This window comes from Pagrus major, chromosome 11, assembly GCF_040436345.1.
Source record: "Pagrus major chromosome 11, Pma_NU_1.0".
NCBI lineage: Eukaryota > Metazoa > Chordata > Actinopteri > Spariformes > Sparidae > Pagrus > Pagrus major.
Genome location: NC_133225.1, coordinates 12,051,842 through 12,074,196, shown reverse-complemented (window position 1 = coordinate 12,074,196; position 22,355 = coordinate 12,051,842). Strand labels below are relative to the sequence as shown.

The 22,355-nt window shown below is 40.4% G+C and overlaps 1 protein-coding gene across 29 annotated transcripts in view; it reads left to right on the top strand.

Moving 5' to 3' along the window:
* Positions 1 to 22,355, top strand: part of celf5a (cugbp, Elav-like family member 5a) — a 189,089-nt gene that overhangs the window by 120,955 nt on the left and 45,779 nt on the right. For 8 of the 29 annotated variants that reach the window (XM_073476224.1, XM_073476211.1, XM_073476230.1 and 5 more), the window contains exon 4: positions 2,901 to 2,905. The exons of the other annotated variants lie outside the window; for them this stretch is intronic. In XM_073476224.1, the coding sequence (XP_073332325.1) occupies positions 2,901 to 2,905 (5 nt within the window). The remainder of the gene's footprint in view (positions 1 to 2,900; positions 2,906 to 22,355) is intronic. 29 annotated transcript variants of the gene reach the window in all.

Genomic DNA, 22,355 nt, shown 5'->3' with positions numbered 1-22,355 from the left:
ATACAGTATGTGAACATCTGGAGGAGCCCAGGCACCACGTAGGTCTGGACCGCAGTCGGCACTCATCATGATATGTTGTCTCTGGTTTTTATTATAGCTCTGTCTGGGAAATACAAACATAATACATACTTCCTCGTCATTGTTTATGGATCAGGTGGAATGGAGGGTGGATAGGGAATACTCAGCTGTTGCAAGGATACACAAGGGGTAAAGTGAGTATCGAGGGCAGTTTGTTAAAAAACAAAACAAATCACACTTAAAATGGCTGCTACACGCCAATGAGTAATGTCTTTGCTCTTAAAAAAAAATTAGAAAGGGAAGATAAGCTGAAAGCATAGTTATACAATGTCATTATAGTGATCTGTTCTTTCAGTGTCATGTCATGAAGGCCCCAAGGTAACTTTATGCTCCTTTACAAGCAGCAGTGGCTGAGGTCAGCTTGACGTCACGTCAGATACAATGCTGACAGATCGAGGATGACTGCAGCAAACAGATTGACAGAGGAGAAGTGGATTGTGCTGCAGGAGTGGTCTGAGAGCTTTGTGTGGACGTTCGTTCTCTTTATGACTGATCGTACATCAGCCTTTGTGGGGCAGAAGCACCCTGTTGCTCAGACATTGTTCCATGATGGTGTCCCTGCATTCAAACACCAGGGTGATGTCAAAAAAACCTTCCATATCTGAATTACTAAATAATAATGAAGCTGCATAAGGTTCAGTATGAAATTGTTTCATCTTTTGTTGATTTTTTTTTTGCAGTTTTTGTCAACAAATGCTGCCAGAATTAAAGTTTGATACCTTTAAAGTCATCATAGAACAAAACTGATCTATAACGCTGATGTTTGGTGTCCGCCATTTAACAGACAGGTCATAAGTGTTATGTTTCTGTGTCATCCACAACACTTGGCCTTATGTGATAAACTGCCTCATGCAACTCTGCGCAGACACCCAGGAGAGAACATTTACTGTTTTCTCTCCTTGTATTTTCCCCTGTTGGCTTTGCATGTATTGTTAAATGGGACTGATGGAGGCACCCTGGCCATTACTCACCGCATTGCCTGGCTAATTTCTGTGCTCTTACAAGTACAAAGATGTCAAGCAGGAGCAGCAGGCTTACCTTGGCTTCCCCTGAGACCATTAATCCTTTGGCTGGGTGTCGTCCCTGCCTGCACTGGCTCACCTGGTTCACAGCGCTGCCAGCAAACTGCTGTTCCCAGCCCTTTTCCCCGTTCTATCTATTTATTTTGGTTCCGAGTCAGCTCCCATCACCAACAAAATCTGATTGCACTGGAAGAGCTGAATAACTCTTTAGGCATATAGACTCCCTTCTTAGAGGGAGAATTGCAGAATCTGTGGAAATGTTTTGTGGTGTGTGTGTGTGTGTGAGAGAGAGAGAGAGAGACTGTGTATGTATATGTATGTGTCAGAGAAGAGGAAAGTCATGGAGGTGGAAGGATAAAAGCTGGTAAACTAGTAAAAGGAAAAGAGAATGAAATGAAATGAAACAGAGATTTGTCACCGTGACCTTCACACAGCAGTTCTGTATTTTGAATGATATGCAAAGCTTTAACAAACACCTTCTCCACCAGCACTGAAGCTCTTTGCCCTAACTTCATTACCACACACTTGTAAGACTGACTGGTGAGAAAAACAGGTGCTTATTTTTTCCTCAAAGAAATATCTAACCTTGTAAGATATTTCAATTATATTATATGTGTGATCTTGGACAGATAACTCAAGATTGGTGGTATAAGAACAGCTGTCTCCCACAGCCAGAATATAAAAACGTGGGTTTCAGATGAAGGAGAGATGGCTCATTCAGTGTGCACAGAACTTGAACTTGACATTTTCGCATTTGACGAACAATATCGTACAAGTGTCTAAACTGTGCACATGTGGAATTGGGGCAACATGTTTCAGGTTTACCTATTGTCTGTATTGTTTCCACATTCGGATCAATTTCAGGCAACTTGCAAAGAGACCAATGAATCAGCTCCCAGATTACAGAACGATCTACTAAGAATGTTGTTTTTGACTTTCATTCTCAGCACCCCAGACATTTTACCGATATGTGGTATTTTCAGTCTAATATAATTGCTAAGCTTACTGTAGATGTTACAGTCCGTAGGTACCTGCATTTATGTATCTTTCAGATAGAGGATTATCATATGTACTGGTTTGATTTATCAAGGCTATACACACCTGTACCTCTATTTGAACTGAATCATTCAAGAGCAACAGCAGAAAACCTGTTCCTGGTCGTTGAACTTAGCATGTTGTGCCGGAGCCATTTGTTTCTTTTGTTTTATCAGACTGTGACTGTTCTTGTTTCCGCTTTTAAAGAAATTGGCAAATGTTTTCCTAAAGTTCCAAAGAAATAGTTAATAGAGTGCTATTTGCTTCAGCGTAGTTAGTTTCCTGTAAAAAAGGGCAGGAGCCAATAGCGCGGAATGTACATTATGCCCCACCCAACCCCCTAACCACAGGTCGCAGATACTGACCCTCCCCAGATTGGCAACTCCCAGTGAACACGGTTGGACCAGGATGGATCAAAGCTACTCGTATCTGTCTACCAGGAAACTCCATAAATCACCATTTAAAACAATTTTAATGGTTTTCCAGGAAGTTACAAACTCTAAAATAGCATTAAAAATACTTACAAAACTGTTATTTTCCACTGTTGGGCATATGGAGCACACCATATGTGAAAAAAAACACTTTAACAGCACTTGTTGACTTCATGGGAACTTTAAGTGTTACTTATGCCACTACATACACTAATTGTTCCACATTTTATAAATCAAAGTAAAGTCATGCAAATGACCCGGCCAGATCAATAGGCTGATTGTTAAAGGCCACGACCATCAGTTGAAGGTGCATTAGAATATCCAGTCCATTCAGCATGTGTATTAACGAATAATAAAATCCATTCAAGCTATGTCTGGGCATCTAAAACATTTGGACATCCAACAATTCTGCATCCCCCTTGAAATTACGATACATCTTTTATTTGTGTCTTTATAGTATGTGCTAAAGCCGGAGGATTAGGTTATTTGCATCCTCATGATCTTCAATCGATCATCCTGAGCACCGACTGCACAACCACTCACATTATAGTTTTTGGCCTTTCCGATATTAAATGGCATTCTGGGCAGGAAAGCTGCTTTTAACAGAGCCATTACACTAACGTAATTGACATAATGGTAAACTATGATGAGAATGCTTCAGACTAAAGTGTCATAATGGCATGCAAACAGGTATAATAACCCAAGATGGTGTCGTTTTTAACCTTTAACAGAATAAGATGATACTGAGCATTACACTGTTAACCATAAACTTCAAGAGGTGCTCTGAGAATTAATTTCAGAGCCATTGCTCAGATGATTTCATGTCATGCAGAAGCTATGGAAAAAAACAGTTCAAGTACAAACCTGACATTCAATTTAAGAATTACTCAGCTGCGTGCTGTGCTGTGCTGTAGTGTTTCCAATATTTTGCTATCTTCCTTGTTTCTGTGCATTTTCTCCTCCTCTCTAACTCTCAGTATCTGTTTCTCAACAATTTCTCCCACTATTTCGGGATGAAAGAACACATCTTCATCCAGCAGTGGATTGAGGGAAGCGAGGGGGGTAGTGGTGTTGTGGGTGGAAGGGGAGCGAGGGAGGTGGACTTTAGATTACCTTTGCAATTTCAAGAGAGAATGCAGCTTATAATGATCCGGGATGTTCCCGGGAAAGGTCAGCTGAAATTGCAACAAGCGTAATTAGTAGCTTATCAATAATGCATCCAAGGGTTCAGTGGGTGTGCAGTCTCAGTCTGTATGTGTGTATGTGTGCGTGCATGTGTGTATGAGAGGGAGCATACACGCATGGGTGGGCAGGTGTGTGAGTATGTGTACCTACACACCTGTGTCTGCCCAGGGATGACCAACGAGATCTCTTCTCCTGACATTCATTAACATAAAAACACCCATATGCCACTCAGGGGAGCTGCTATAAGCATTAGCATGCAGGCCCCCGCCAACAAACCATACACTACCCCACAATAGTGTGGACGCAACTGATGGCAGTACGTACTGATAGAAAACTTCAAGAGACACATCGATCACTTAGTCAATTACTATTGATCACAGTGTCAAAATTAGGGGCCATAAGGGGGGAAGAATATGAGATAAGGGTATATTTTGCATGAAACATGCAGAAAATATTGGAGCATTATGCAGAATTGGTATCAGCTCTCACGCAATCACCAGCTAATTATCTAGTAGTGGAATACATTCCCTCAAGCACCGTCTCGGTCCAGGCTCAGTCTGTATCATTGGCTACCGTTGAATGTCAAGTCCTCTCTTATAGGAACTGCATTATACTTTTTCTTACCTATAAAACTTCTCAGAGATGTAGAGAAAGCAGCTCTGGTGCTGAACAGGAGAACTGATGTGACTGTTTACTCTGTGAAATACTTAAGTTATGTTTTTGCTTTTGCCTCACCCATTACCTGTGAAAGTATTCTGTTAAAGTGGAAAAGCCTTACTCTGAAAACCCTAACACATCTTGATTTAATGTCTTCTCTGACATTAGAGAAGGTAAAATATTCCTTCAGAGGTTCATCTGCCAATTTCTATAAAAGATGGAAGCCTATTATCTCATATGTAAAAACTCTTACCTCTCTGGACCACATCTGATTCTTCTCAATGCGTCACATTTTTGAAGTGAGCACCTTGAATATCCATCTAAATGTACGTCTCTCCTTGATTTATTTATTCTTATTTACTTTTTGGATCAGTGTTTTTTTTATTTATTATTTAATTTATTTTTTTTGTACATGTTGTCTTTCTTCTGTCTTCCTGAGAGTTTGGATGAGGGATGGGCAATATATCAATACATCATCATTGTGATGCAAAAGGCTGCATTACAGTGAAGCGATCTATTTTTCTGATCTTACTAGACTGTTCTAATGCTTGCCTTTATCCATATAACTGATGATTATTTATCAAAATTCTCTATATATATTTTGTAAAAGTATGAAAATTGAGGTATTGTTCTAAAATATTGTAATATTTGATTTTGTTGCCCAGTCCTAGCATTTATGACATGCTTTTGAGGACATTTAAAAACAGTGTGTCACTTCTCTGTCTTCAACACACCATAAAAAGGGGGAATAAAATGATTCTACTCTATATTTGACATTTATATAACACCGTTTTCTAATAAAAAAAAATAATTCTCTATCTAATAAACTATTTAATAAGAGTACCCCAAAGTTTGTACCTACAGTTTTTATAGTTTTGTTGTTTGTTTAGTTTTTTGTATTATAAGATTGATCTGTTTGCATTGGACATCAACATCTAGCAAATCCCCGTGGTGCAAGATGACACAAGTGCTGGTTATAGTAGCGCTCACACAACAGCCATCTTAACTGATTTCATTTCATAGCATTGCATCAGAGACGTGATCAAAAAAGATGCTCTTGTTTAACTTGATCAACACTATTACCATTTCCTTCCATCATGTTGCACATGCACACGAGGGCTGATAAGGTAGCCGCTGACTTTGGCTGAGCACATCTTGAGTGATTTCAGTCGGAGCGTACAACTGAAATATTAAGCTAGAAAAAGGAAACTTGAGTGTCTTGAATAAATCATCAGGAATGTTCTCAGTCAGACCCCCGATCGCTGATAAGGAGATCAAGATTGAGGTAGATACTGCCTCCCCACAAAACCCTTTTCTTACCTCCTTCTGCTCCTCCAGCGGGTGAAGTATGGGAGCTCTTAAGACCAACCTTGTGTTTGAAGGAAGAGAGGAACCTGAGGTGCATGTTAGCTGTGGGGAACGGAGGGGGGAGATTGCAGGGGTCGAGTGGACCTCAGGGAATGTGTTTGTGCATGTGTGTGTTTGCAGAATTATTGGTGTGTGTGATGTAATGATCCCAGGTTCTTTGGCCCCTGCCTGTTGATAAGTTGCTGCAGAACACATGAACAGGGGAAACGGGAAGCGAGCGAGATGAATGTGATTGGATTGCCGGCCGAGTGCAGCCTCTCCCATCTGTCTCGGAGTCTGCCATCCCATCTCACAGGCGGCAGGAGGTAATTGGGTTCATTGTTCTCACCACAGGATCCCCCGGATTGAAAGCTTCATTATCTGGATAACCATGAATGTAAATGAACCACACGTATGCAGTAGGGTAATGGGAAAAAATAGATCATTGCTCGCCACAACCACAACACACAGCACATCCCCAGACACGTACAGTGCTCGTGCCTTTTTTTGTGCGATCACGTGCAAAAATGCCTACACATGTGCAAACGTGTTTAGCATTTCTTTACTTCCTCACTGTCTCTCATTCACTGATACACACACACACACTAGAAAACATAATTTGGCATGTGCAGTTTAAGGTTGGCTTGCTGAAAGCCTTGTTGTGCTCCTCTGCGAATAAAGAGCACGAGAGAACTGTTTTGACTGCCGACGTACTCGGCCTCTGTGGGTTGATAGCCATGATGTGAACTTTCATGGCTGCAGCCAACAGAATTGTATGTGACAATGCTGTGATGAGCTGCTAACCACACTTTTCTCTGTAAGCATATTTGCATGAGTGGATGGCAGGCACTCGTATACACACTGGGAAGCCTCTACCATGAATGGCAAGAGAGGGCCTGAAGAACAACAGTAAGCCTTATGTGCTCTGAATTATTCATGCAAAACCAATGTATAACAGAAACCCGGGCACATCTTTCTCTCTAATTAGGCAGAGTTTGTGGATGAATTTTAGGCAAAGCCTTTGGACAGTTGTGTCACAGTTGATGACAGTGTACTGCGAGCTCCGACGTTCACCGGCCTCGGGTCCTTGCTGGCAGCAGTCAGAGAAGGGTTAAACATCTGCCTTCTGAAAATAAACAGGAGCTCACAGTGGAGCCCTACCACTCTCAGATCCTTTGGCAAATCCATCAATTAGCTGCAGATGTGATCTGCATTTGAGATTACTGCAATTTAAGCATGTCAGGATAACAGTCTAATCTGGTCTCTGATGGACGCTCCTGTGTTCAATTTGCTTTCCAGGACAGACCTGATCTGGTAGAGCTTGGGATGGAAGCCTACAGAGAAAATTGTACAAATATCCTTATAAGATCAACTCATCCCCTTTGGGTTCATGTATCCCAGAGTGGGAATGTGACCCATCAACACATCCACATAGCAGTGAAAAAAAAAAGAAAAACGAAATAATCAGATTAAAGTATTCAGATTCAGCAATGGCACCTGATGTGTTGTCTGTCATGGTACAGACTGGAGGCCGGGAGGGAATGAGGGATGTGTGAGAGGAGTGCAGAGCAAAGTGCCTTCCTTACCGACTGTGCCATGCTGTGCCTTTGCGTCTGTTGTAGGGCCTTGTCAGATTGTGTTTACTTTCCTGAAGGACGTTTCACCTCTGGAAGCCTGGGAATGAATGGAGAACTCATTTCTCCAACAGAGACTAGTCAATCACTCCACATTTATTCTCCCCCCTTGCAGTGACCTCTCCTCGGCCAGGCGAACAATGGCACCCTCGTAAACTGCAGATGAGTTTGACTCAAAGCAAGGCCTTGTATACCGGGCACGTCAATACTGCTACAAAAGCTCAGAAAAATCAAAGAAAAACGTTAACATTAGACGGAGGCCATGGGGGCCTTTTTTCCAGCGTGCATGCAATATAATAACATTTGAACCGTGTTCCACAGTGTGCTACATAGTCGCATTATATTGAGCGCTTATGTGGTTTTTGTGGCTTTCCGTGAGGCGTGCATGTGGTCGTGCATTAGCACTTGACACAGAGCGGATCAGTGTTGCTTCAGCTGAAAGAGGTTTGAAGCTTAGCATGGCTGCATAGTTAATGTCATGACTAGGGTCTGGCAGATGGCAGAAACAGTTAGGGATCTCATTAGATCAACCAAGCGTCAATGCTTGTTGCAAAACCTTTCATTAAAGTTCCATTGCGGGGATACTACTGTCTCACAATATTGGTCAAAGTCAAAAGAGGGTAGAGCAAAGTGTTGAAATGTTGCATCTGTGTAAAGCCGAGGGATTAAAACAATGCATTCGTCTAATCAGCAGCGATACAGCTCAGCGTGCATGTGTGTGTGTGGTGTATGGAAATATGTATGTGCGTTAACTGGAGTCTTCGTATCTGTGTGTTTTCATTTATCTGTGCGTGCTAGTGTTTGTGTGGGTGTGATGAGTGATGCATCCTTGCTGAGCATAGCAAACAGGATTGTGATGGTCACAGAGCACATTTTGTACCATTTGCCTTGTAATTAACTGGAATTTGTTCAGCACAAATGCACTGCAAGCGTGGGAAACTAAAAAAAAAAAATCTTCTCGTGCAAATTATTGACAGTTGGTGAGGGGATGCTGGTTTTATTTTTCAGGGGAAGGATTGAAAATGCCTTCATGTTAACACTTATTTTATTTGTATTATCTTTAATGACACAGAGGCTAAATGGACCATAGGGGGAACTGATTAGCAGCACCCAACAGCTTGGCTGCCCTGAGTCAATGTGGATGTTTTATGGGTTTTTAAAGGACATTTAAAATGAATTTTCATATGGTTTGAGGCATTGGGCTAATCACAGCAAGCAGTCTTCTTATGAATGATGCTATACACTCCGAGGCATCAGAATCACTGGCTGGCAGCAGTCATTACAGAGAAGAAAGGCATCACTGTAGAAAGGATGATCTTAGACAAAGCAATAGACACAGCAGGCTGAAACAACTCTCTTTAAAGGCACATTTCCACTACCAAGTGAAGGTACCATTATCTTTAATGTTGATTGATGCTGTTTGAAAGAGACAGAGAAGGGAGACTTTCTGACATCCAATTCATGGTCTATCCTTTTCTTTCTTTTTCTCTTTTTCAGTGATAATACTCAAGTGTAGAGTCAGTCGCTGAGCCGAATCTCACAATTTCTGCCAGGGTTCTCTCTACATTGTTCTGCCAGGAACAAGCTTCCTAACAACATCAAAGAGATCAAAAATAGAGTTTGCTTTAAAAAGTCTATGAAACAAATATACCCTCATAGAGGTTGTTGTGTTATAGCTGGCTTTGGTACATTTTTGTTTGTTTTTATTCTTTTTTGATTTCCTTTATTCTTTTGTTTTTGTTTCCATTATGGGTTATTGTGTGTTCATAGTCATACAATTTTGTTTGTTGTTTTATTTATAGGGTTATTTGATTGATTGACATTTAGCTCACCTTGTGTGAAAAGTAAGCTTATGGGGATCTAAAAAAGACTATAGAATAAAGAATACATTATCACCAGAGAGAGAGACATTGAGTAACTTGACTGCTCAGGCCTCTGTGAGCTGACCAATCAGAGCAGACTGGGCTTTTCAGGAAGGGGGGCTTTAAAGAGACAAGAGCTAAAACGTTCTGAAGGAGGTTGAATAGACTTGCTGCAGAAATGGACAATATGAGAAGAACAATGTGTTTTTCGAACATTAAAGCATGTTGACATTTCCAGTAGACCCTGAATATAAAAGTATTAACTTGAAAATGATAAAAATATGTGACCTTTACATGGGTTTTTGGGGTTAGTGATAGTAGTACAGCAACATCAGATGGTAAAAATCCTTGTTGTGGATTGTCTCTTATACGCACAGTATGTGCATTGTTTATGTCCTCATGAGGTGAACGTGTGATAAAAGAGACTCCGAATGCTCAGAAACTTCTAGCACATCACAGGGTAGCACCATCAAACGCAAGACGAGAAGTTTGATCTTTCAAAGACGAGAAGCAGAACATACTCTGGATGCCTTTGCCCTGGCAGACTTGGATTGAGTTTTAGTTGTTGTGAGCATTACTGATCAACACCTTAGGAAAGCAATCGGCAGAACTATTATGCACAGTGATTTTTTCCTGTTACCTCTGGTGATGGGAGAGCACGGAGGCCCATGCCCAGAGCTCTCTGGTAGATGGTGCTTTGCTGGGATCTGTGGAACAGAAAACCAAGCTATTTACAGGGAACACAGCGGCCTCAGAAGTAGCTCCTAGCCTCAGGGTGCAAAATACTTGAAAATAAGCTCCTGGTCTCTTTGATGTGTGTGTGTGCACCAAATCTAAAGGCATTTCAAGTAGTGCTGCCTTTGAGCCAAGGACGAGTCTAAATTGTCTCTTGGAGCTGAAGATGGTTGAGGTTGGGAAGAGGGTTAAGTAAAAATCAAGAAATATAATATTTTTTCTGATGGTTGCATTATCATAATGTACACTTCACACGCGTGCTGACAGGAGTAATCCCAGCTGTGTTTTTTTAAGATGGCTATCAAGGATATGTGGAGCACCAGAGCTTTATTGTTCACCCACTGATGAGTGAAGACAACAGTCTTGGGATGCTCTTCTGATGAGAAGATGAGTTTTTATAGCGGGGGGACATCTCCGTGCAACACTCTGCCCTGTTTAACAGCTCTAATATGATGGAAGAAAACTGTTCTGAAGCAAATTAAGTGAGTGGTTTATAACATCTGCCTCTTCACAGCTATTTCATTTTGTATTGCTGCTGCATTAAAGGCTCCGTTCTGCATGGCAATCTGCTGCTGTTGTTGCTGCTCAAAAGTTATTTGTCACAGCAGATAAGGAATCTAGCAGCCCAAACTGTGATTGCATGTCTCAGAGATTGGAAATTACCGACCAAAGCGATGTAACATATTCAAGTACAGAGTGGAGGAAAGATATAAAAATACATGCGAGAGATAAAATTGTCATGCATGGAGGAATAATATATTGAACGTCAATGCACAGCACAAGTTCTAAAAATGTGATTAAAGGAGAGAGGGAGTAAGAAGGGATGGTGGGATCGGACGTCATGCAGCTCTAGATAGCCACTCTGCATGGTGCCGGGGTGAGCTATGGCTGGTAAAGATGGGAAAACGTGACGGCGTACTTTAAAAAAAGCTTTCCACAATTTCATCCCAGGCCGCAGACATTGTGAAATGCACACAGCAGACTGCAGAAAAAACTCAGGAGGTCTGAATGGCGCACAACATCTGAAAGACCTCAATTTTGAAATGGGATGGTTACTAAACTGCTGTAACCACGGCTTTTCAGGTTTCCTTGTGCCTCAAAGAAGGGAGATGAAAAATAACATTTCACAATCTCTGGACCTTGAAAGCTTTCTTCTTTTCCACAAGAGGAAAGGGAAAAGAAAATTTTCAGACTTTCACGCTTCGACAGTTATTTGGTCTTTTTTTTTTTTTTCGTTTTGCGGCCAGTGAGTCACCTTCCTCCATTTTCTCTCAGACACACTTTGGAAAGCAAAGGTCCCTCTCCCTGTTGTCAAGACAAGTGTTGGTTGAAAGGCGTGTTTGAAGATAAGTTTGAGAGTAACCATATTTCATATCTTGACAAGAATGGAAGAGCCCTCTGGCAAAATAACAAAGGTGGTGTGGACCTTGATAGATTTACGCGGTCAGGTCAGAGTTCATACATAGCCTAATGGTACTGGGACCTTTTTTTGCTCATCTTAAGATGGAACCCTGCAAGTGATTTTGAAACGATATTTTGCTTGCTTTGTCGCTCCAGGGTTTTTGGACAAACTATTCCTTATTCACAGTGGGCTGTGGCTTTTATTGTGGCTGTGGTCAACTTAGATTTGTGTCAGGCGCGGTGTATTCCAGAAAAACGTCAGAAACCATTTCCATTACGCTCAGCTGATTCCACGTTCTCGCTTTCATGGCAGAATATGGCTAAATACAGTGCGGTTCAGTGTGTTGCTGCACAGTCAGCCACTGAAATGTGCGATGCTCAGTGGTGTGGTGTCTGCAAAGCTGTGTATGTAGTACTTTGATGTTCAACCACTTGATGTATTGATTGAACACTTGTATCTTCTTTCAAATTTAAGTTGTGGTTCCATCATGTTAAATTAGTCCTGAAATTCTCAGTATTGTACATGGCAAGAAATCTCTACTGTTGGTCTGTAGTAGTGATCAAGTCCCCAACACAGCTGCAACGATTAGTCGATAATTGATTAGTTGACTATTTTAAGAATTGATGAATTATTTCAGTCTTTTTTCAAGCAAATGTCAAAACATGTGCTTGTTTTAGCATCTTAAATTTAAGGATATGCTGCTCCTCTTTGTTATTTATGATAGCAATTTTTGATATTTATATATTTGATATGTATTTTAGACATAAAATTAAACTGTTAATTATGAAAATAATCTGAAGTTTAGATAATGAAAATAACTGCTAGATGCAGCCATACTCAAAAATGCTGGATCCTACATTTCCCAATATGCAATTGGCATTTTTTTTTTATAAAAATAATGTAATATGTAATTAAATGTTATATTGTACAATTTTTAAACATTTAAAAGCTCCCTAGAAGATTTACTCAGCAAAATGTGATTAAAGCATGACACAAATATTATCCTCTATTGTTACATAATGTAAAATGATGTTATTTGCTGTACAATGGATAATATGGACGTGAACAAATAATGAGGGCTCAGTTTTGTAAAGCTGTCAAACTATTCAACCTGATCATTCTTCAGCTACATGGAAATAGTTGTTAGGAACGGTTGGTACTCATCATTGGCTCTCATTTTTATGATTCTGTCTCTTTTTGAAGGACAAACAGAAAATGAATCAATATATTTAACTTTAAATAACAAGATTTATACTCTTACTCTTAATTATAAAAAGGTATCTTGTGAAAGAAAATCTCACTTTCGGTCTCATCTATTGACTTTACATGGAGCGCTTGATTAACTTAAGCGCTATGAAAAACTTGTGTTAGGTCTCTATCTTACATTTCTTTTCATACCGTGGAGCATCATTTTATTTTTTCATTCTCCAGAAGTTAGGAAGCAGTGTTGCCGAAGGTCGGCTCTCTTATTGAAGACACCAGATGTGAAGCTCTAATGGTCTCAGGGGGCAGGGCAACCATCAGCAGCTGCCATGGAGACAGTACTTATTCACTGCCTCTCGTTTCACTATTACCCCCACATCTTTGAAGTCTATGGAGGGAAGTTGTGGCTATAATTCTGGGCCGATTTTCTTCCCTGAGCTTTCTGCGTTCAATGGAAGCACCTGCATTAATCCAAGGTAACACCTCTGATCAAGGATTTAATTTAGACCTGAAAAGGGTGTGCACACCGCAGTCCTACAGGCCAGATTGTTGTGTTGACAACAGAGGTGATGGATGGGTTTTGCCTTAGGCAGAAAGAAAGGCAGAGATCTCTCACTTTGCTCCTTTTGCCGGGTGCTACAAACACAATATGTGACAGGAAATATAAAAAAATCACAGTCTGGTTTCTTTATTGACATTTGTGTATATTTTCTCTGTTAGAGCAGTCTTTCACTGAAGCAACTGAGGTTAATTAATTAATGTATTTATTTTTGCTTCTTCCAGAGCAAATAAATGTATTTAGTCGAGAAAATCTATCTTATTTTTATTCCTTTAAGCAAAAGAAACTGTTTTGAATCCACATCAGACTGCACACTATGCACAGGGCAGAATTGGAGGTTAAAAGCTGTGACATACTAATGCCATTTCTATAAGACAATCCTGGAGGACAGTCAATATGTCTGGCTTGGTGCCTACTTCTGCAGACAGCAAAAGTGCCAGTATTTACCCCTGAGTGATTTATTTTTCTCTAAGTGATCTTCCAAAACAAAGACGGTCTTTGGTTTTGCTTGAGAAAAAGAAAGCTATTGCCATCCCTCAATTCAGAATGTTTCACTCCCGGCTGCATTGATTTCTCTTGTTACTGCAGGTCAGCGAGAGGAAATTGAATTGGAAATTGTAGAAACACTATTATTTCATTTTCTGGCATTTGTGTTTTTTTCTCGCCTCCTTCCGTATTTTCAGAAGTCAGTTCTGAAACTGATGGGAAGAGCGGTTTCTGTCAGGACAGTTAAATGACTGCTCTGACTTTGGCTTCTCTAATAACACTGTCCTCCGATGCAAAAGGTTACATTCACCCCTGTGGTTTTAGACCACATTGGTTTGCATTTATGAAAGCCCTTTCTCCTTTTCTTTGCCGTCTGCCCTCTCTCTGTGCACATGGGGTTAGATCTGCTTTTACACAGAGAACATGGGGTCAGATTTTGTTGGATTGCTTCCTGGGATATTTTACCTTTGGGGAAGGGGTGAAGTTTTAGAGTAATAATGAGGTGAGCAGCGGTAGTTTGTGGGCGTCTGGGTTGAAAGAGACGGACCGGGTCGACATTAGAATATATTCAATGTCCTCTTAATTTCACAAAAGCTTTGACCTCTAACTTTGCTCTATAAAGCTTCACATCGCATCTTTGTGTATCCGTGCACTGAAAATTTGCATCTCTGTGGCAGCAGCAACATTTCCCCTCACTTACCTTTCTTTAACCAGACTGAACGCAGCATATGTAGCTTGCCGTACAATCCATTTCCCTTTCATGGCTTCAAGAAAAGTGCGTGTATAGAAGTGAGTGGGAAAACTCGCTCAACATTTCTTCCTCTCTGAAATTCAAAATGTTTTCAAACGTTAGTAAGCCAAAAACATCCATTACAAGTGAGAGTGTCAGTAGCAAATTTCACTTCCTGTAGAGAAGTGGCTTCCAAACTTTTTGTGCCTAAGGCAGACCAAAGAGCAAGGCAAAAATCTTAAGGCGTATTCATATACAACGTGTTATCTAATCACTTTGCACATTTATATTTGGTTTCCTGGAAGGTTTTGGAAGGATTTTTTTAGGGTATAGAATTCCCTCTGTATTAGGTAATAAATGTGTTCAAGGGACTGATATGATAAATTAAAAACTCATTCATTACTTGTTGTATAGTTGTCTATTATAATAATAATCTATGGTTGTAATATAAAGACATTCAGGCCTGAAGTCCCAATCTGAGACGTCCAGTATGAGATATCGGAGGTGTTGAGGTGCACTGTCAACTGTGGCGTCTTTGGGCCAGCAGTAGTGGCACATATTTTATTTTCAGTTGCATCAAGTAACATTGGACGTCCACAGTTGAGTCATACTGTGGTACACAGGTAAAATTACCTAACATCATTTGTTTGTGGACAGCAATTTTCACTGAAGATACTTCAACATGTCACAGTAAATGGAGTTGCATTTCTATAGCACTTTTCCAGTCTACCGACCGCTCAAAGCGCTTTACAACACTTGTCACATTTACCCATTCACGCACACATTCCTACACTGATGGCAGAGGTTGCCATTCAAGGTGCCGACTGCTCATCAGGAGCAATTTGGGGTTCAGTAAGTTCAGGATACTTTAACATGCAGCTGGGGGAGCCGGGGATTCGAACCAGCGCTCCGATTTCTAGACGACCCGCTCTACCTCCTGAGCCACAGCCGCCTCGAGAAGCATAAGTGTTTACAGACACGTCTCTTGTGTCGAGTTGAAGATAAACTAAAATAAAGAAAAGGTTTCTTAGATAAGGTTTTCTATCGAGACAAGGCAAGTGATATTTACTGGAATTAAGCCAGAGGATCTTCCTTAGAAATGACTTGATAATCTATTTATACTGACAACAAGAACAAGTAGTTTTTTAATCTAAATGTAAGATTATTACACTCGATAAGAGTTTTAGTTTTGTGTGTGTGTGTGTGTGTGTGTGTGTAAATAATATTAATGATGGCTGCATCAATTTAGCTACTTTGATTTAAGGGTCCTGCTCTTGTACATGCTTGCTCACTGTCACTCGGATAAAACGGAGCCATCGCAAAAATAATCAGTGACACCTTTGCTTTCCCGACAATGACAAGTCCAAAATGCCTGCTGTGAAATAAACCCGCTAACGCAGACAGTCAGACGGGGTGAGCTGCTTTTGGAGGCAGGAAATATAAGATATGTTGTTTGTTGATGTCAAGATAAATACTCATCAGATCTAAGAAAGCTAAAAAGGGATTTTTTGTGCTGCCAAAATCGAATATTTAACTGCTAAAGCTGAGCTTTTTTTTCCTGCAGAGACTCTTCAGGGGAACGAAAAGGGACAAAGCATTAGTGAATCAGGAGTAGGAATGTCACAGCCCGAATAGGATTAAGTTGGTAGCTTTTTCATTCTAAACACCTAATCAGGGACAGGTTTCCATCTGGGATGAAAGGTGGACATAATTAACTTCAAGGTAGGATACGGTACGAGCTGGTAGGATTAAACCAGTACTATGGGTCCCCAGGAACAGGACTAACAACCTCTGTTGAATATCTGTGGTGATAAATCATAAACTGTAGCATGTTAGTATATTGTCAAACAAGGACGATAAAAGCATGTGCCACGAAAAGCTAAGAACACGCTTATTTTTACCAAAGACTACAACTGCACAAAGCGGCTTTTGCAGCGTGAACATGAAAATTGTTTTAAGATAATGAAAATCATTCTTCAGATTCTATCGTTGCTTCCCTCAAACATTTTTAACTTGTAATGTTTGTCCTTCCCAGATGAATTGTTTTCTCCGAAAATGTGTTTTTGGAAACATGCAGGTTTGCAAAAAGCCTATTTTTTGTCCAAGAGTGTGTTTACAGTGTATCCTTGAATAAAATTGGCACAATGCCTCTCACACTTCCCCATGGGTTACTGGTTTAACCAGAAAAGCGCTTTAAGAATTAATTATGAGGAACAGAGAAATGCTTGTTCAGTGCTGAATAAACTAAAAAAAAATATATCCTTTTTTATGGTTTTTGGGCTGTTTTAGGGATATTTACATCTTAGTAAAGTTAAAAAAAAAACAACTGCTGGAGAAAATGTGGTGATATTCTCTGGTGAATTATTGCCAATCATAAATAAATCAATTTAGGCCTATGTTTTATTCAAAATATTTCAAAAAAACTTTCTAACTATGAGCCGCTGCTGCTGCTGCTTGTCTTCAAACAAGTGATGTACTGAACATATCTATTCACTGTTCGTCTCTGACAGGGTTTTGTCTAGGGTTTCTATCGGCCGTATATAGTCAGTGCGCTGAATCCAGTATCGTAGCAACAGTAACTGTGGGAATAGAAACCTGTGGAGAGGTCAATGTGATGGCCTCCACTTGGCCTCTTTGTACAAAGGCTTGCACATTGATTTTTCTAATTCACAACATCTATAACCACCTCTGGTGCACAACAGCCACCTCTGCACACAAACAGAAAAATATTTCATCCCTCCATTTCTGATTGACTCTGAGTCCATATTTAATTAACTGCAGCAAGATAAAAACACATTTTATTTGAAATAGCTCAACACAGATTTCAATACGAAACACGCCAGGTTGTGTCTATCCTGCATCTCGTTCCTTCTGTGTTTTCTTCTTCCTTCTTTACTTTGCCGCAGACCGGTCTTGTCTGTCTCCTATCCCTTTTCTTCTCCTCCGTGTACGCATTTGATGTCGGCTTCAGTCCTCGTGGGATGGACTCTCCAGGGACCCTTAATTGACAAGTGTGTACAATAACTAATCAGCGGCAAAGCAACTGCCCTTTAAAATGATGAATTAACTAAACTAATTTCAGATAATCCTTCACCATGCTGGGCCACGCTGACAGCGCCAATTGATATTTGAAATGCAGACACCCCTCCTCTCTGACTTCTGCCAGTCATTTTACTACACACCCAACACCCCACCCCCACACACACACCCCTCGGAAAAGGTGGCATGGTTGATAAACTGCTGATGGAGCTCTGAGAAGATTAAAACAATTTTCTAGCTCGACGTGACTGTGTGGAGTCTGACAAACATACCCCATCATACCCACTCGCAGCCACATACACACGCACATACGCAGTGACATTACCTTAAGCATGGACCGCAGTTACTAACATGCATATATACACATAATGAATTAATTTCAAAGGGCAGGGTTAAGTCTAGTGGGCATTTGCTCGTAAAAGTTCATGCCTCATAAGAGGTTTACCAATTTAAATTCTCCTTCTGTGTTGATGCCTAACCTTTCCCCCCTAAAGCTCCATAATGTGTTCTGTCAACACGGTCCTCTCCTGCAGATTAACAATGTCAGACAGTTGTAGAGTGAAAAGGACAACATGCTGTTTTCATCGCAATGGAAGAAACTCTTGACAGATCGACCTGACATCAGCCATCAGCGTGTACTGTAAAAAAGGGAAAAAGAAATGAAACCAAAATCCCTGCAGTACCAAAAAAAGATGCACAGACAAAGTGTTGTCATGTGAGTGAAATGTGTAAAAACGATCGTGGTGGACGAGAAGGTTCTTAGACTTAATTGAGTTGTTCTGCAGGTGTCTAATTGCCAGTGTTTCTCTATCGTTACATCACCTCTACTGTGTGATTAACGAGTCCTGTGAAGGTTTTCAGGGAGAATGGAGCAGAATACCGCCTCTTTGATTATAACCAGCACTGGACTGGGAATTGACAGCCGACAGGCTTCTCCATCAACTAAACTGAAAATATGTTGCGCTTTTCTGAGTACATGTTACATGTTGCTTTGAAATGATATATCTGTGTTGCTTCACTCTGAGGGTAGTGGCGGCAATAGGTGTACAGTTTGGAGAAAGACATCTGAGCGCAGATGTCTTTCTAGAATCTTTATAATTAGTTTCTATTTAATTATTTTCATAAAATTTTTCAAGCACACATATTTAAAAAGTCACCTTGATATAGTGTTTTATGCTTTTCTGTGGGCAAAGCATAGACTCTATATAAAGATGGACAACTTGTCTCCACTAGGCACGGGACGATATGAAAATTTCATGTCACAATTAAAGCCAAACTAATTGCGATTCACAATTTTATCCTGATAATAATCAAGATATGCTTAAACTCTTGTCACTAAAACATTCTGGAATCACTTGACCTTACATTTTCTTTTGAAACAAATATTTTCTATTGCAGCACAGATGGGACACACATTTTTTTTTTTAGCGAACATCCTTTTATTCGTGAAAAATAATCTGTTTTTCAAACTGTTCAATGAACACAGCTGTGTGCTGGTAGATGAAGATGTGACAGCAAATTGGAGGTGTTGGTTTGCAGGGCAGACACCTTCCTTGGCAGGTTATGCAGATAACGTGCTCAGTCATTCTTTACTTTGAAATCCTTTGTACTTCACCACATCCAACTTAATCTTTTTTGTGGGCGATACAGTTTAGACTTCGGCCATGTTGACAGACTTAGGATTTTGGAATGACTGGAGGGATGCAACGCCCCCCTATGACAATTCAAAATAATTCAGAAATTATCTAGTGAAATATTAATTCACGATTATCCCGATTAACAGTTATCCCAAAAATAGAGATTCACCACGATAAACACAAGTGTTTTTATCGCGATCCTTTAGCTGGTGATGTCATTTAGAGCTACAGTCTGCCCAGTCATGACTGACCCACTTGCCCAACTCAATCACGAGCAGGGCTCAGCTTCCAATCACGGCATTATAGCCCCTTTTTATAACATTGACTTATTAAAACCAAACTAATCGGAAAAATATACACCTGAACATACATCAGAAGTAACAGAAATGTAAGAAACCAGTGAGGTTCTGAGCTCATCGTGTATATTTTTTATTTATTGCTTTATTATGATAGTGGCCATACAGTTAATGCAGTGTGGTTTCTACATGTTTGAGTGTATGAATGTCACTTTTTACTCTCTCTCTGTCCCGTGTTTAGAGGTGTGTTTGGTCAGTTGGGGAAGCAGCACTGTCAGTAGAGGCAGCTGGAAAAAAGCGGAGCAGAGCATCTGCAGGAGGTTCTTAGTAGACAATTGTGTACAGGGAGCCACTGTCCCCCTCTCCCCTCCATGCATTTTTCATCACACGCTCATTTTTTTTAGACTATTTAGCTTTTCCCTCCCCTCTAAACTTCCATGTGGCGCGTGCTGACACGGCATTTCTCAGCCTTGCACACAAAGCCCTCTGGTGCTCAGTGTACTAAAGTTGGAGCATGTCCGTGTTTGTGTGCCAGCTTGTTTGTGTGTACTTGTGTGCCATGTGCTCATGCGTGCAAACATGTGAATGTTGAGGAAGTTTTTCTCCCTCCGCACACACTCACATCACACTATATGCGATCCCACAGCCCCATAGGCGGGAGAGAAATAGAGAGATGGGGAGAGAGAGCTCTCTTTTTCGGAAAGTCCATTTAGCCAGTTGGCAGCACCCAAACTACAAAATAGTTGAGACTCCCTGCAAAGAAAGGATCATCTTAAATTATTCTGAGCTGAAATTCAAATTTCATTTTGTTTTGGCCCTAAGCAACGGGCAAAACTGCCTGGGTGAGATCTGTAAAGGTCAGGGGGAATTAAAATGCTTACTGTAAGGTTTGTCAGTGAGAGAGAGAGCGCGAGCTAGGTGGAGATAGAAAGCCAGAGGAAAAGGCCATCTGCCTGATAGTTTGGTCTAAGTTGCTGAGAGAAATAAGTCATTCCTTTTTGCAGTCTAATGCTATTAGGTATCAGCTTGACAGGTCCAAATTTCTCCACTCCCTCATATCTATCATATTCCAAGATATAGATTGCATTTATACGTTCCGCATCCAAAATCGAGCCTCATGGTTCAAGAGTTTCATCAACAGACAGTGTGTGCTTTACAATACATTTCTATGCATGTCAGGACAATAGATGATTTGCTATGACAATAAACAAATCCAATAAATGTGATGCATGAAGTAAAACAGCAATGCGAAAATGTAACTGACATCCGCTGAAGAATTCCTCCCTCCCCTCCTGATGATTTGTTCAATATATAGATATTTATTTCATTAGATATCAAGCAAAATATCCTGGAAATGAAAACAAATGAGCTGTCAAGAAGATTGGGGCGGAGGAGAGAGAGAGACAGAGCATGCCGTCTCTCCAATGAGTGTGTGTTTATGTGTGTGAGAGATAGAGATAGAGAACATTATAGGGGTAATTTTTGCCACAACGCACACACAAATGCATTTGTCTGTATCCGTTCGTATACGTCCCTCTATATTATGAACATGTCTGTGCATTGACACATTCTTTATAAAACTTCTCCATCCTGTGTTACAATATATTATGCACACGAAGCGAGGCAGTAAATGATCCCTAATAATAATAATAATAGCACAGTCGATACAGCGGATCAGCAACCACACGTTTTATAGCCTTAAAGTTGCTTTTCCTCATACATGTAGTGCGCTGATGTTTCTAAACTTCTTTTTTATTTGCGGCCAGACGTTTACCGCAGTAGTGACACTTTTTGCCCGTTGGTGGCACACATCAGCATCTCAACATTTGCAGGTCTAAACCATAGACTGTGAATACTAGACAGAGCTGCCGGGTCTGAAAAGTGAAACCTTAGACATGCAGTCTTTCTAATTACCAGCAGGAAGTGACTCCACTGGTTGCAAAAAGAAGTCTGACTGTATGTTAATCTTATAAGAAAATTACCCCACTTCTCACTTGAGTTCTTGCATCGGTATACAGTTTCCTAATGCGTTCATGGTCTAGATTGCTAGTTTCAAGTCTTCCTCAATACAATCATAATTTTATTCTGTAAATTAGAGGAAAATAGACAAAAAGCAGGGTATTCTTAAGGGCGTGGCTACCTTGTGATTGAGAAGTTGCTACCACGGTTGCTACCTCCCGTTCTCAGTCAGATCCACATATAATCTCCCAATCGCCAACCTCTCGTTCAAATTCGGTCGTTTCTGGCTCAAAAACAAGATGGCGACGGCCGTAATGCCAAACTCGAGGCTTCAAAGCGTTAGTCAGAAAGGATCATATTAGCTGAGTGTGATTTCAGGCGCTTCCCTAATTTCAACGAGACTCTTGATATCATGTTTGTATCAGTTAGCGTAGTAAGTTGTTGTGTTAACAAATGACAGATGGATGGATTCGTGCCACATTTGGTAATGTTGAGCAAACAATTGTGGAGACGGTAGGAGGAATTATTTATGTTCTGCACAGTTACTGTATGCATTTCCCAGTCAGCTAAGCCACTTTCTGAAACTAAAAGTGAAATCTGGAATACGCAAAAGTGCTGATTTTGTAGAAACAGTAGTTAATCTAAAACCCTGTGTTTTCTCTGTCTAGCTTGAAATCCCTTTTTTTCAAAAATGATTATGAACACTTTCACCGAGCAAAGGAGCCCCAAAGGGTCCTGTGAAAAAATTGAAATTAGATTTACGATGCAAACTGACATTTTTGGTTATTGCCCCCCAAAAATCACACAAAACATATGCCACAGGGTGCTTATTTTAGCAGGGTCGATGACAACAGTGTATTCTGCCGTGCCTTGCACCTGCGAGGGACAATTTAAGGAAGCCAATTTGGTAGTTGATGGTAGAGCTTCAAACAACAAAATTGAAATGCATTTATCCAAGCAGGGCAGGGAAAATAAAAAAAGGAAAAGTAAAAAAGCAAGAAGTAAATTGTTCATTTCACAAAGGTAACATTTAAATTTCCTCCTCACTGGATTATTCT